This window comes from Bufo gargarizans, chromosome 9 (assembly GCF_014858855.1).
Source record: "Bufo gargarizans isolate SCDJY-AF-19 chromosome 9, ASM1485885v1, whole genome shotgun sequence".
In the NCBI taxonomy this organism is placed as follows: domain Eukaryota; kingdom Metazoa; phylum Chordata; class Amphibia; order Anura; family Bufonidae; genus Bufo; species Bufo gargarizans.
The window spans coordinates 58,098,885-58,112,307 of record NC_058088.1 but is presented as its reverse complement, the minus strand read 5'-3'; the positions used below and the strand labels follow the sequence as shown (position 1 = coordinate 58,112,307).

General features: G+C 41.1%; 1 protein-coding gene across 4 annotated transcripts in view; it reads left to right on the top strand.

Annotated features, from left to right (window-relative positions):
* The window catches only part of DIAPH2 (diaphanous related formin 2), a 1,273,340-nt gene that overhangs the window by 319,815 nt on the left and 940,102 nt on the right, over positions 1-13,423 (top strand). For all 4 annotated transcript variants that reach the window (XM_044268818.1, XM_044268816.1, XM_044268815.1 and 1 more), the window contains 2 exons: positions 1,351-1,469; positions 8,956-9,072. In XM_044268818.1, coding sequence (XP_044124753.1) covers positions 1,351-1,469; positions 8,956-9,072 — 236 coding nt within the window. The remainder of the gene's footprint in view (positions 1-1,350; positions 1,470-8,955; positions 9,073-13,423) is intronic.

Sequence of the window (13,423 nt, the reverse complement as noted above, 5' to 3'; positions counted from 1 at the left end):
GACAAGAGCGTCAGAGCTTCCGCCCATCAGTGAGCCCGGTGACATCACCGGCACTGATGGGCGGGCTTTGGTGCTGCCCTAGCCTGTAAAACGTCTAGGGCAGCGCTAAAGCCGGTCCATCAGCGTCCACCCAGCAGTGCATTATTGTAAATGAAAGAGCCCTTGCCTTGTATGATCCAGCACAGGGCTAGGGAGCACATCGGAGCATGATATGCTCCGATACCAACATCAGCGCAGCTTCCTGGGTGCAAATATGGGTATGTCCGGGTTCAGATCTGGACCCAGACAACCCCTTTAAAAAGTCTCTCTCTTATTCTCTTGCTCCCATTCTTTTTCTCTATAACTCTCTATATGAATCTCTCTCTATATATCACTCTCTCACTCTTTAAATCTCACTCTCTCCCATTTTACTTGATTCTCTCTAATCACAGAAAATGTGGGTTCAGTAGAATTAAAATTCTTTAAAAAATGTGTCAAATTTCAGAATTGTACAATCAACTCACTCATGACTGTTAGGGAATGTCTATAATGGTGGCCAAAAAATTACAATTCATTAACTAAGAAGTTTTTTGACCTTTTTAGCATAATGTTAGAATACATAGTGATGAGCGAATTTCTTAAAATTAGTTTTCGGTCCAAATTACATGTCAAGGTAGGTAGCAGTGAACCCTGAACTACCCATCCTACTGTCCTTACCTACTTGCATGATATCCCCTAGGCAGTGGCAAACAACTGGTCGACAGTCCCTTCCTAGATAACTGCTGGGGCCTAAAAGGGAGAAACAACCTAATGACAGATAAGTGACCACACTAAGAAACAAGCAAAAAAATAAAATAAAAAAAATGCCAGATCAGACCAGGGGAGACCAAGATAAACCAAACCATAACCAGTAAATCAAAGCCAACACTGAATGCAGAAGTCAAAACCAGGAAAGCAATCAGGGTAAAACAGTAAACTGATTCCAAACCTGGTCAAGTTATTTTTTTCTCAATGATTCCATATAAATATGAAAGAAAAAAACCTCTGTAGGTCTCTGTATAGGTTAACATGTATACATAGGTAATGTAGTATATATTACTATTGGTGCTATATTATGGTGCCCTACACCTTGCACAGAGAACTAATAAAGTCCTCAAAGTCACATCCTATACATCTTCATTCCATTCCAAGTACCACATCTTCTGATTTCTCTCCGTAACCCATAACTGTTTAAAAATCAGATATCTGACATCTAACTTTACAGTAAAGTTGAATATGCTTTTGAAATGTATTATTCCTTTTATACATTTATTTAGCTTCTTCTGGGTTTTATGTTACTTTGGTCTTTGACCATGATACCATTTTTTTCAGCATCTAAAAGAAAAAGAAAATGATGAGCTTGATATCCAGTTAAAAGTATTTGATGAGAATAAAGAAGATGACCTCCTGGAACTTTCGCACCGCCTCAGGGACATCCGTGCTGAAATGGAATATCCTTCTCGAGTTACTGTATTAAGCTAACTGCCCAGGTTATCACAGTTCTTTTAGGGAAATATTTGCCCTATGTTATGGTCGTAGAAAAGTCAGTTATCATCTCCCATTCTTACAGTAGATAATGAGAACAGTCCAGCTAATATTGCCCAACATTTACCAAGCAACGCAACTTTTTTTTAATTTGTGTTTGTTTTTTCAAATGTTTTTGGCCCAGTTTGCAAACAGGAGAGGAATCAGGTGGAGTTATGTGGACATATTAAGTGTTTTTGATGGTTTGAACTGCCTGACATCAGACATTTTCTAAATTCTGTAAGTACTTGCTCTTTCAGAAACAGTGTGCTGGACCCCCAAGTACTAAGGACACCTAAATAGTAGTTGGTTCACTAACTGTCAATGTCAGCTAGGAATGTGCCCATCTGCTGACTGCCTTATTCATAGTCCTCTTCTGCTCAAGTCATCATGCCCAAGGAGCTCCATTGCTCAAGGCAAAAAATACATTGAGGACAATCTTCAACTAGTCAGGTCACATCCAAACCAAAAATATGAAATGGACTAAATATGATCCATTGTGATAAAAGTATAATTCTGTTAATTTCTGTTAATTCTGTGGCGCTGTGCTGGTGGGTTGGTGGGACCCAGTGCCATGGATGGCATAATCAGACAGCAGAGGTGCTGTTTGACCCCTGGGTCCTGCCGCCTACTAGGGCAGCGCCACCTTGTCACCGCATTGTCGCTGCGCCTTTTTCAGAGTAGGTCCCACTCAAAGAGGCGATCTTGACATGGTGAGTGGGCTTATGCCTTTTGATCAAAATGTACACTAATGCCTCTTGTACAGCATGTAGTATGGGGGGCTGTACACTTTATTATAGCGCTGAGAAGCGAGTTAGATCAAAGCATAGCATTGTGGATGTGCGATCCAGTTCTGTTTCTTCCCCTCGTATCATAATTCTGTTAAGGCTAGTTTAACACTAGTGGAAAGAGAGTCCTTCAGGCTTTTCTGGCGGGTGAACAGCCTGTCGGATCCCTCTTGCCTCTAGTTCACGTGTGCCCCTGGACTGCCGCTTCGTCCCCATTGACTATAATAGGGGCAGGGGCGAAGTTACAGCGGCAGTACGGAGGCGCACGGCGAGAGGCAGCCGGACTAAAAGTACTGCATGCAGTACTTTTAGGGTACTTTCATACTTGCGTCAAAGTTTTCCTGTATTGAGTTTCGTCCTAGGGGCTTAATACCGGAAAAAAAATTATCTGTTTTATCCCCATGCATTCTGAATGGAGAGCATTCCGTTCAGGATGCATCAGGATGTCTTCACTTTAGTCCCTCTTACATTTTTTGGCTAAAGAAAATACCGCAGCATGCTGTATTTTTCTCTCCGGCCAAAAATCCCAAAAATTGCCGGAATGCCGGATCTGGCATTATTTTCCATTGGACTGTATTAGTGCCAGATGGATACGGTATTTCAATGCATTTGTCAGGTGGATCCGCATCCAGATCCGTCTGACAAATGCCATCCGTTTGCGTCCATGGGACTGCCTACCGGAATCCTCTGCCGCAAGTGTGAAAGTACCCTTAGTCCGCCTGTCTCTCACTGTGCACTGCCGTGCTGCCGATAGAACTCCGCCATTTGGGGACGGAGCGGCAGTCCGGGGGCACACGTGAATTAGTGGCAGGGCGGATTCGACAGGCTGTTCACCCGCCGGTACAGCCTGACTGACTCCCCTGCTGCTAGTGTGAAAGTACCCTAAGTCTATTATTATTTAAGGATGCTGTGAAGTCGTTGTACGTAGAGTGAACAATGGTCATATGAGCAGTAATAGATAAATACTCCCTATGTATGTAACACAAAAAATTCTGGACTTTGCCAATAAGGGATCTTCTTGAATGTCAACTCTATGATTTGGATGTAAGAAGCCACTTTTTAAAGTCAGTCTACCTGAAGATTAGTCTAGACTGAGCTTGATTTGTGGTAGCTACAATACATGTGATCTAGTGCAATAGTGCACATGAAACACACGGGTTTTGGAATTTTAGCATCTTTCCTGGTAGTTGCCCTGCCTTTGAGACCATTATGAAATAGATAGCTCTTCACTGCAGTACTTTACACAGCAATGGCTATATAATTGTGGCTATGTCTTGTAAGGGGATGACAGGACCAAGAGGTCGTACTAGGCACAACCACAAATTTGTGAATTTGATTGTGCCCAACAAGTGTTGTTGATCTGTGAATGAGATCCTTTGACATCAAAGATTGATGGAGGCCATCAACGTAAAACCTTTAAGTGGTTGATTTTAAAGTCAATTGCCACATCAAGCTTTAAAAGTGGCTATAAAACATTAGAATAAGGTTGGCCAAACACCACGATTTTGGCAAAACCAGTTAGCTGATGTTCGTTTGAGATATGTCAGTGAAAAAAGGATTGAGTAGGTTGAATGTCAATATGTCAGATCCTTTGTTTTAGGCTGAGATAATCTGCTGCCAAACATTTCTTCTCATTTGAAATGCACACTCATGGCCAAACTGAGCAAGTATGACTACTGGGAGTTTGATGGAAACAGTCATGTGAGTGGTGGCTGACAATTTTTGAAAGTGTATAGCCACATTAAATTTGACCGTATATGTACAGCTTCAATTTTGTGTTGGTCAGATGAGGAGAAGACCACCCTGTATTTTAATCTTTAATTCAGATGATTTTTTTTATTGTAGCTTTGATGTACGCTCACTCACATTTGCTATGATACATCAGATTTCACGCTGTCCACCAACCCCCCCCCCCCCCCCACCTCCCCCAGTTTTGAGATAATCTCTTATTTTCAGGGTAGCATGTAGCCACAAATCTAAAACTTGAAAACAAAAACCCTGCATGGTGAATAATCTTAGAAATACAATCACCAGTGGATAGACTACTGTGAAGGAAATCAATTTAGATTGTATCCTGTCTCTGTAAACAGGAAGAGCTGATAAGCACGGATCAAGGTATGCATGGAAATATATCCACAACTTTACATTGTGCTAGCAACTGAACGTCTCAGTGTGAAACAGGGGATAGGAAGTAAAGCCTCAGAGTTATCCACTTTAACTTAATGAAAGGAGAGCCAAGAGCTATCAAGTCTTCACAGTGTAGACAAGAGCAAGCTAGGCAGTACTGGGAATATGTTTAGCATTGATCTCACAATGAGAAGACCTAGAGGACCACATATAAATTATTTGTAATACGAATTGTAGGACGCCATGCAGGAGGATTAGGGAAGATTTGTCTGTATTAAAATGCTTCATACAGAGTTTTAAAAAAAATCTACCCAAAATATTCAAAGTACTCAAAAAATATGGTTGATATCACTAAAAAATGTATTCTGGGTGACAATTATGTGCTCCGTTGGCTAAGAAGAATGCTAAACTATTTTGGATCCCAAAAAGTGTTATATTATAACAGTCAGCCCAAAGTCAACTTCAACTGGGATTGTCTTCTACTGGACTTTTTGTTCTTCAGGAGCCCTATTGTTTTGACAGGATTCATCAGTTCCCCAAAGGGACAACCCAACCTATGCTTGGCCAGAGGTAGATACAATGGGCTTGGTGCAGCCGTGAACATGGTGGGATCATGTATGGTTGGCTTGGACTTATATATACACCTTTGTATATTCAGTATAGGTGCTTAGTGGAAGAGTCTTGTCTTTTAATATCTTCTCATGCTAAAAAGCATTTATGAGGGTGAAAAGTACAAAAGACCTCTCCTGAATTAAATAGTCGAAGTGTGGCCCAGTTCTCTTAAGTCATATTATAGATTGAGGATGACAACTATTATTGCTCCATTTTGGTTTCCATAGATTCTTCAACAAATAGGTTGTATCTCTAAGACCCTGTACTCTAGAGTGGCAAATATGGTTCGTTACTCATAGATATAAGAACTCACTGAAAAAAGTGGCCTAAACGGGTGAAAATGCTCCAAACCCAGACACTGTAGCGTGTCTATAACCGGGGGAACAATTCCTCCGCATGTTGTGGTCCGCAGACAACGACAATCCCCAGCAAAGAATGCGTACAATGGAGGATGCCAGGGCGGACCGCATGCACCACATGAACATCTTACACAAAATGATACATTGTGCAGATGAAAAAATATACATACACAACTCACTGCAAAAAATGCACCAAAATGATACGCAACTGACAATACTAGCTAATTCCTTAAGCCTTTTAACATCGGCTTGAGGAATTAGCTAGTATTGTCAGTTGCGTATCATTTTGGTGCATTTTTTGCAGTGATTCATAGATATAAGAGCAACATTTTCTTGCTTTCAAAATTAGGGAGTACAAGTCTGGGGCACATGGTTGAACTGGACTGTGTTATCATCATTTACCTCAACAGTTCTCTACTACTGCTGTTCTGATGCTGCTCCGGTGGCTAGTGCTCTCCACTTCCAGGTCCTAAAATGACACACACAGTAAGAGCCCACTCAACCAATCAGCTGTGACCCACATTAGCCAGTGATTGGCTGAGAAGGCATTTCCTGTGTGTCAAGCCAGGGCCAGGAGGCGGAAAGCATTGGGGATCACAACAGCATCAGAATGGCAGCAGCAGGGGACCAGTGAGTTGAGTAAATATTTTATTTTTAAGTAAATATTTTATTTTATTAATTTATTTTTTAACCATATGTCATTTTTTTTACAAAAATGTTTATTCACTTAAATAGTCCCCTCTAAACTTCCCTTAAGATAGTCACAACTATTAGTGACCGTGTGTCAAACTGTAATTGCCTATAAAGATGCCGAAAACTTTAAAGCCCTGGATTGGCTTGTAGTGCATAAAAGCCATAAGGCTATGTTCACACTGTGTTTATGGCCTCTGTATAAGAGATATGCAAGGACATGTACATTAAACTGATGCCTCTGATGGATGAGAACCAATGGCATCCCTCACCCAACGGATCCCATTGTGAAGGGACAATGCCACTCTATGGAATAGCATAGTTTATATATTTTTTTAGTAATTACACATTTATTTTGTGCCATACATTTTTTACAATTACTAAAAAAAAATACTAAATATATAAATTTCATTTAGCTTCTATTTTTGAAATATTTCTGCTGGTATTTGAACGCACAACCTTCTACATTAAAGTCAAGAACTTTAGCCACTACGCTATACAGCTACATGTTAACCTGAACTGAAATATGAAATGATACTTCTGCTGTATAGGAATACTTGCTACATGACAAACTACAATTAGTTTTTTCTGACAGTTTATCATTCAGCTTTATAGCTGAGTGGTTAAAGTCCTTGCCTCTAATGTAGAAGGTTGTGAGTTCAAATTCTGGCAGAAACTTTTCAGAAATAGAGGCTAAATTAGATTTAAATACACTGGGTGTCCCCAAGCACTGACTCCATATATGGACATAGCTATATATGGAGTCAGAGCAGGGACTCCTAAGCCGCTGACTCACACTGGGGGATTCCCTCACTGTACAGCGATCTTCTGCATAGACCTCAGTGGGACCCGACACTCTCCCCTCTTCAGAGCAGGGGCTGCCTGGTTTAATGCTCGGTTTCTCCCATTGACTTCCATTGTGCTTGAGTGCATTGAGCATCGCAAAGTGTTCTACTCGAACACCAGAGCACCCAAGCACTTTGGTGCTCGATTAACACTAGGCATGACCGAAAACAGAAGAGAACATCCTTGTGTCATGCTCCTTGTGTCATGCTCCTCCTTGCTCTGGCATAATACATCAGTTTTTTCTGGTGTGTACCTTTAATCACTATGTAACCAGCCAGTTCTCCAGCCTTTCATGATTTTTAAAGTCTCTGTTTCCTTCTGTACATTGAGAGGCTAAAATGTGCACTCTGTCCAAATCTTGGTCCTAGAGCTGATAGACCTCTGACATGTTACAATGTATCAGTGCAGGTAAGAGTTAGAAGATTAAATTTTTTACCGAACTTTCCTAAGATTTTGAATGAGAAATCTGTCACTGTGATTCTTACTCTGCTTCTCTTGGATCCTGTTTGGCAAAGCCAGCTAGGTATTCGACAATATTTGGGATTTAAATGATGGGAGGCGGCACAATCGCTGTTCCTCATCATTGCTCCTGCTACTTACAAAGAAATGCGCTTTGTGACAAAAGTAAATCACAAAGCAAATTTCTTTGTGAAATTAGGCAAAGTACCGAATCAAATTTTTGTAAACTTTGCTCAGCACTAGTTGTCGACAATGCAGCTTTACAGCTATGGCTGGTGTTGTTACCAAATCTATTTTGTAATATTTGTAACTAGGATTCCTTCCAACAAAATGGCCACGCTCACTGAGTGGACAAAAATTACACAGCCTAAACCCAGCCCCCTCCTCCTAAACTTCCTGGCTCACGTGCGCTAGCATAGGAGGGAGAAGACATAGTTGCAGCCTAAGAGGAGAATACGCTGCTTTTCTATTTTATTTTTCATGGTCTGCAATTGTAATATTTTTTGATTCTGGGTTTAGTGTCCCTTTAAAGGGGTTATCTCACTAATAGTATGCCTCAGTTATCTATAGGATAAGTGATGAATAGAAGATTGAAGGGGGTCCAATTATTAGGATGGGACTCTCAGCGAATACACGGTCACAAGCCTCCTCTCTGAATGGGGCATTTACGCACTGGTTGGTCCACTGCTGTCTATTTAAGTCCCATAAAAGTTCTTGGAGTAATGGACATGTGCACTACTGCCCCGTTTCTAAGATAGAATAAGTGGCCATTGGGATTACTGGGGTCTTAGCATTCAGACCCCCCACTGTCCTGTATTGGGGCTCATGCACCCAAAGGTATTTTGTTTCCGTGTCCGATCCGTTTTTCTTTTTTTTTGCGGACCGTATGCGGAACCATTCATTTCAATGGGTCTCCAAAACAAAAGAGTGCATTCTGTTTCCGTTTGTCCGTTCCGCAAATAAAAAGGAACATGTCTTATTATTGTCCGCATTACGGACAAGGATAGGATTGTTCTATTAGAGGCCAGCTGTTCTGTTCCGCAAAATACGGCATGCACACGGACGTCCAACTTATTTTTTTGCGGATCCTTGTTTTGCGGATCGCAAAATACATATGGTGGTGTGCATGAGCCTTTGATCATCTAGCCTGTAAATAGCTAATGAATATTTTTTGTCTGATAACCCTTTTAGGCCCTTTAAGACTACAGAAGTTGTTACATTCTAGGAGGTGCATCAATGTACAAGACTTTCAAGTACAGCAATCAGAAAACGGTTGTCTCTCCCAAAACTATTTCAATGCGGCAGAGAAGAGCCGCTCCAACAAGACGTCCATTCAGTCGCCCATAGAACCCAAATTCTATCTGAATGATATTTTTGAATAATTGCTAATAACAATTCTTGTGTTCTGCATCCAGATGACAAAGCAGAAGCTTGGCTTCAACTTTTTAACTCCTGAGCTCCTTTTTATCTCTTGTCCCCATTGTTCAGTAGCTCACCCATTGTGTCTGAACCTTCCTTGACTCTATATTCACCGACATTAATGAAGTCTACCATCTCCTCTACAATATGCTGAAGGACACCGCATCTGAACCATTCCTCTTATCCATTCTGCAGCATTTTCTACTCATCCGCAACGACTATTACATCAGGTAGGTCTCATTGTTTCGACTCTCCCGCGTTCATTCAAATTAATAAAGGTCGTAAAAGAAAGGTATTTCTTCCCGTGACATAAATGTCCTTGTAAACATGTACGGCATTATTATCCACAGCCAGTAACCTTACAGTCATATGTGGACACAATGTAGATGGAAAATATTAGTTTGAAATAGTTAAAAAGCTGAAAAACCTTGTAATAAACATAGAATTTAACATTTAAGTTAATACTTGGGTTTGTTTAACTAAAAATATAAATTCATATTTAACCCCTTCAGCCAGTTTTAACATTAGGACCCACCCTAATTTAGTAAATCTGGCATGTGTCACTTTGTTAGTAGCTTTGGAATGCTTTTACTTTATCCAACTGATTCTGAGTATATTTTCTTGTGACACATTGTAATTCATGTTAAGGATACATTTGGGTTAATATGTTTTACCTTTATTTATAAAAAATTTAAATTTGCAGAAAATTTAAAAAAAATTGTAAAGTAGAACTGGCTTAGTTGCCAATAGCAGCCAATCAGATTCCACCTTTCATTTTGGACATCTCCTTTGAAAAGTGAAAGGACGAATGTGATTGGTTGCTGTAGGCAACTGAGCCAGTTCTACTTTACACTAGTTTGATAAATTACCCCCTCAGTTTTCAAAATCTGAATTTCTCTGCTTTTGAGACGGAGATACCTCATAAAATAGTTTTTAATTACCATTCTCCAAATGTCTACTTTATGGTTGGATCATTTTGTAAATGCAGATACAAACGCAAATACAGATACAAACGCAAAAACACTAATGCAATCGCACACTGCAACCAGCGCTCTGCCCTGCCTTTATGCTGGATCTTGAATAAGGCATTGGTGTACATTTTGGCCAAAGCGTAATAAGCCTCTCACCACGTCAAGGTCGCCTCTATGAGTGGTCCCTAACACTAGTTCCTACCTTTTATGGGCCATGACAGCCACACAAAGTCCAGGGAGCGCAGGCACAGCATAAAGGCAGGGCAGAGTGCTGGTTGCAGTGTGCGATTGCATTTTGTGTTTTTGCGTTTGTATCTGTATTTCACCATAGCAATCTGCACCTGCTAGGGGTTGTGCGGGCTGAATCCCCCATATTTTTTCTTTGTAGTATATATTGGAGGCGTGGCGATCTCCAAGCAGTCATGCACACCTGACCAGTTAGTATGCCCTGGAGGCTGGTTTTAAAGTCAGTATAAAACTGAGTCTGCTTATATAGCACCTACCAGTAGCCATTTGGCTCCAGGAGAAGTATATAGTGGGCTCAGCATACATGTTGGTACTTGCATCCCTGGATCCGATGAAAGCTGTAATGGCACCGGACGGGGTTAAAAGCAGAGTGTGCTTGGTGTGCATGCTGTACCTGCGCTCCCTGGACTTTGTGTGGCTGTCATGGCCCATAAAAGGTAGGAACTAGTGTTAGGGACCACTCATTAAGGCGACCTTGACGTGGTGAGTGGCTTATTACGCTTTGGCCAAAATGTACACCAATGCCTCATTCAACATCCAGCATAAAGGCAGGGCAGAGTGCTGGTTGCAGTGTGCGATTGCATTTTGTGTTTTTGCGTTTGCATCTGTATTTCGTCATAGCAATCTGCACCTGCTAGGGGTTGTGCGGGCTGAATCCCCCATCATTTTGTAAAAACTTTGTTCTTGTGTTGAACAAGATTTTTTTTTTAAAAGGAGATAAAATTTCAAAATAGATTTAGCAGATTTTCCAATTTAATACATTTTTCCTGTGACAGAGAAGGTTAGCAGCAAATCTAGTCTGAACATTGATTACCCTGGTTCTGAAATTTACAGAAACACCCTATATGTCGTTATAAATTGCTGTAAGGGCACACTGCAGGGCTCAGAAAGGAAGGAGCTGTGTTTGAAGAGACCCTGAGGTATCGCTACAGTTGAAACACCCAAAAAGTCACCTTGTTTGGGAAACTGCACCCCCTCATTGAATTTATTAAGGGCTGTAGTGAATACTTTGACCAGACAGGTGTTTCATTAATTTAGAAACACTTGAAAATATAATTTTCTCCTGAATACGGCAATACCCCATATGTGGTCGCAAACTGCTGTATGGGCACACAGCAGTGCAATATGGCTTTTGGAGCATGGATTTTGCTGGAATGATTTTTGGGTGGCATTTTCCATTTGATGAGACCATGCAGTGGAAACCCCAAAAAATTTACCCCATTTTGAAAACTACACCCCTATTTTTAAAGCGGTGCAGTGAGCATTCTGGTCGCACAGGTATTTTTCAGAAATGAATCAGCAGTGGACTGTGCAAAATAAAAATTGCAAGGTTTCCACAGACATAGCACTTCAGTGCCCAGCATGCTGTGCCCAGCTCGTGCCATCTGAGACGTACCAAACTTTTTGGCTTCTTGTACATCAATGTTACTAGTTCCAGCAGGCCGGTCTGGCATAAAACAGCCTTCCAGGGCCCTCTGGATCTACCAGATATTACCATAGTACCCACCGGCCACATTGACTGTATTTTCCAGGTAGTGACCGGATCTCCGCCGAACCCTGTTATAGTCAATGGGGCAGGCAGGCATTGCGGAAACAGATACAGAGAGCTCTGCCAGAACAGCCTGCTGGAACTATAACGCTAGTGTAAAAAAGTGAATGTGGATGTAAACTGCTGTTTGGGTACGCTGCAGGGTTCAGAAGGGAAAGACCACCTTTTGGCTTTTGCAGCACAGATTTTGGTTTAAAGTTTAAAGGTGCCATGTTGCTATTGAACAACCTTTAGGGACCAGTACAGCAATTTACTAAGAACTAGACATGAGAGAATTTCATGTTTTGAAATTTGTTCACGCTTCATTTGGTGGTAAAAGCAGAATTGCGTTACGGATTCCATTAACACGGACCATAAAGCAATTCTATGATTGGCTTCTACCTCACCGTTTTTTTTTTTGCCTTCCTCTGGATCAACTTGCAGGATAACAGGCTGAACTGGATGGACAAATGTCTTTTTTCAGCCTTATTTACTATGTTACTATGTTACTAGAATGCCTTTAGAGGCATTCCGTTATTCATTCTATCATAATAGAAGTCTATGGCCTGCATAATGGATCCGTCCCGTTTCCGTTATACAGGAGAGGACTCGGGATCCGGAGAGGACTCCCCTGCATAACGGAAATGGGACAGATCCATTTTGCAGCCCATAGACTTCTATTATGACGGAATGCCTCTAAAAGAATTGCGTTATGGTCCTTTGTAACGGAATCCATAACGCAATTCTGCTTTTACTACCAAACGAAAATATGAAATTCGCTCATCTCCACTTAGAAGCATACTTTTATTATTTTCTCAATGGAGCTGTTTGAGGGCTTATTTTTTTTGCAGGATGAGTTGCCATTAGAGATGAGTGAAGCGAGCGAAAAAATTTGTTATAATACTGTACTCCATACAGTATTAGAATGTATGGGCTCTAATGAGCCGAAGTAAGTTTTTCACGAAGTCGCGCAGTACTTAGTTGAATAACTTTGGTAATTGATTATTACTAAAGATGAGTGAATTGAATCAGACACAGTGGAATTCGATCCAAATTTCAGGAAAAGTTCCATTTGCAACGAATGCTAATTTCCTCGCGCTTCGTGGTAACGAATTGTAATTTTTCCAAAAATGGTGGCTACACATGTGAGCACTGAGGACATGGGCAAGGAACTCTGGGAATCACCCAGATTGACATGCATGCATGCCGCCAATCAGGAGCCAGCCATCCTGTGATGTCACAGCCCTATAAATACGGCAGCCATTTTAGATTCTGCCATTTTCCAGCGTTCTGAGGGCAGGGACAGACGCGTGAAGGCGCTAGGGACAGCAAGTAGAAAAACCTCATTCTGAACAGAGAAATTGAAAAAACGATTTATAAGTGCAGGGAAAGGAAAGGGAGGAATCATGTCACAGCATCTTAGTGCAGGGAGAGACGTCAGAAGGCGCTAGGGACAGTGCTAGAAAAGCGATTTACAAGTGCAGGGAAAGATTATTTGGGGATCCAAATAGTAATTATACAGCTCTGTCATCACAGCAATTTGTTCTTGGGGTGCAAGTGCTACGTTAAAAAACGCCTTCAGTGGCTTATATCTCTGGAAAAAGAAAAATATATACGCAGTTCACTTTGCAGTTATATGTGGTGAAAGTGTTTAGTGATGTATTTCAGTGCAAAAAGAAAAATATACACTCACCTAAAGAATTACTAGGATCACCATACTAATACAGTGTTGGGCCCCCTTTTGCCTTCAGAACTGCCTTAATTCTACGTGGCATTGATTCCACAAGGTGCTGATCGCATTCTTTAGAAATGTTGGCTCATATTGATAGGATAGCA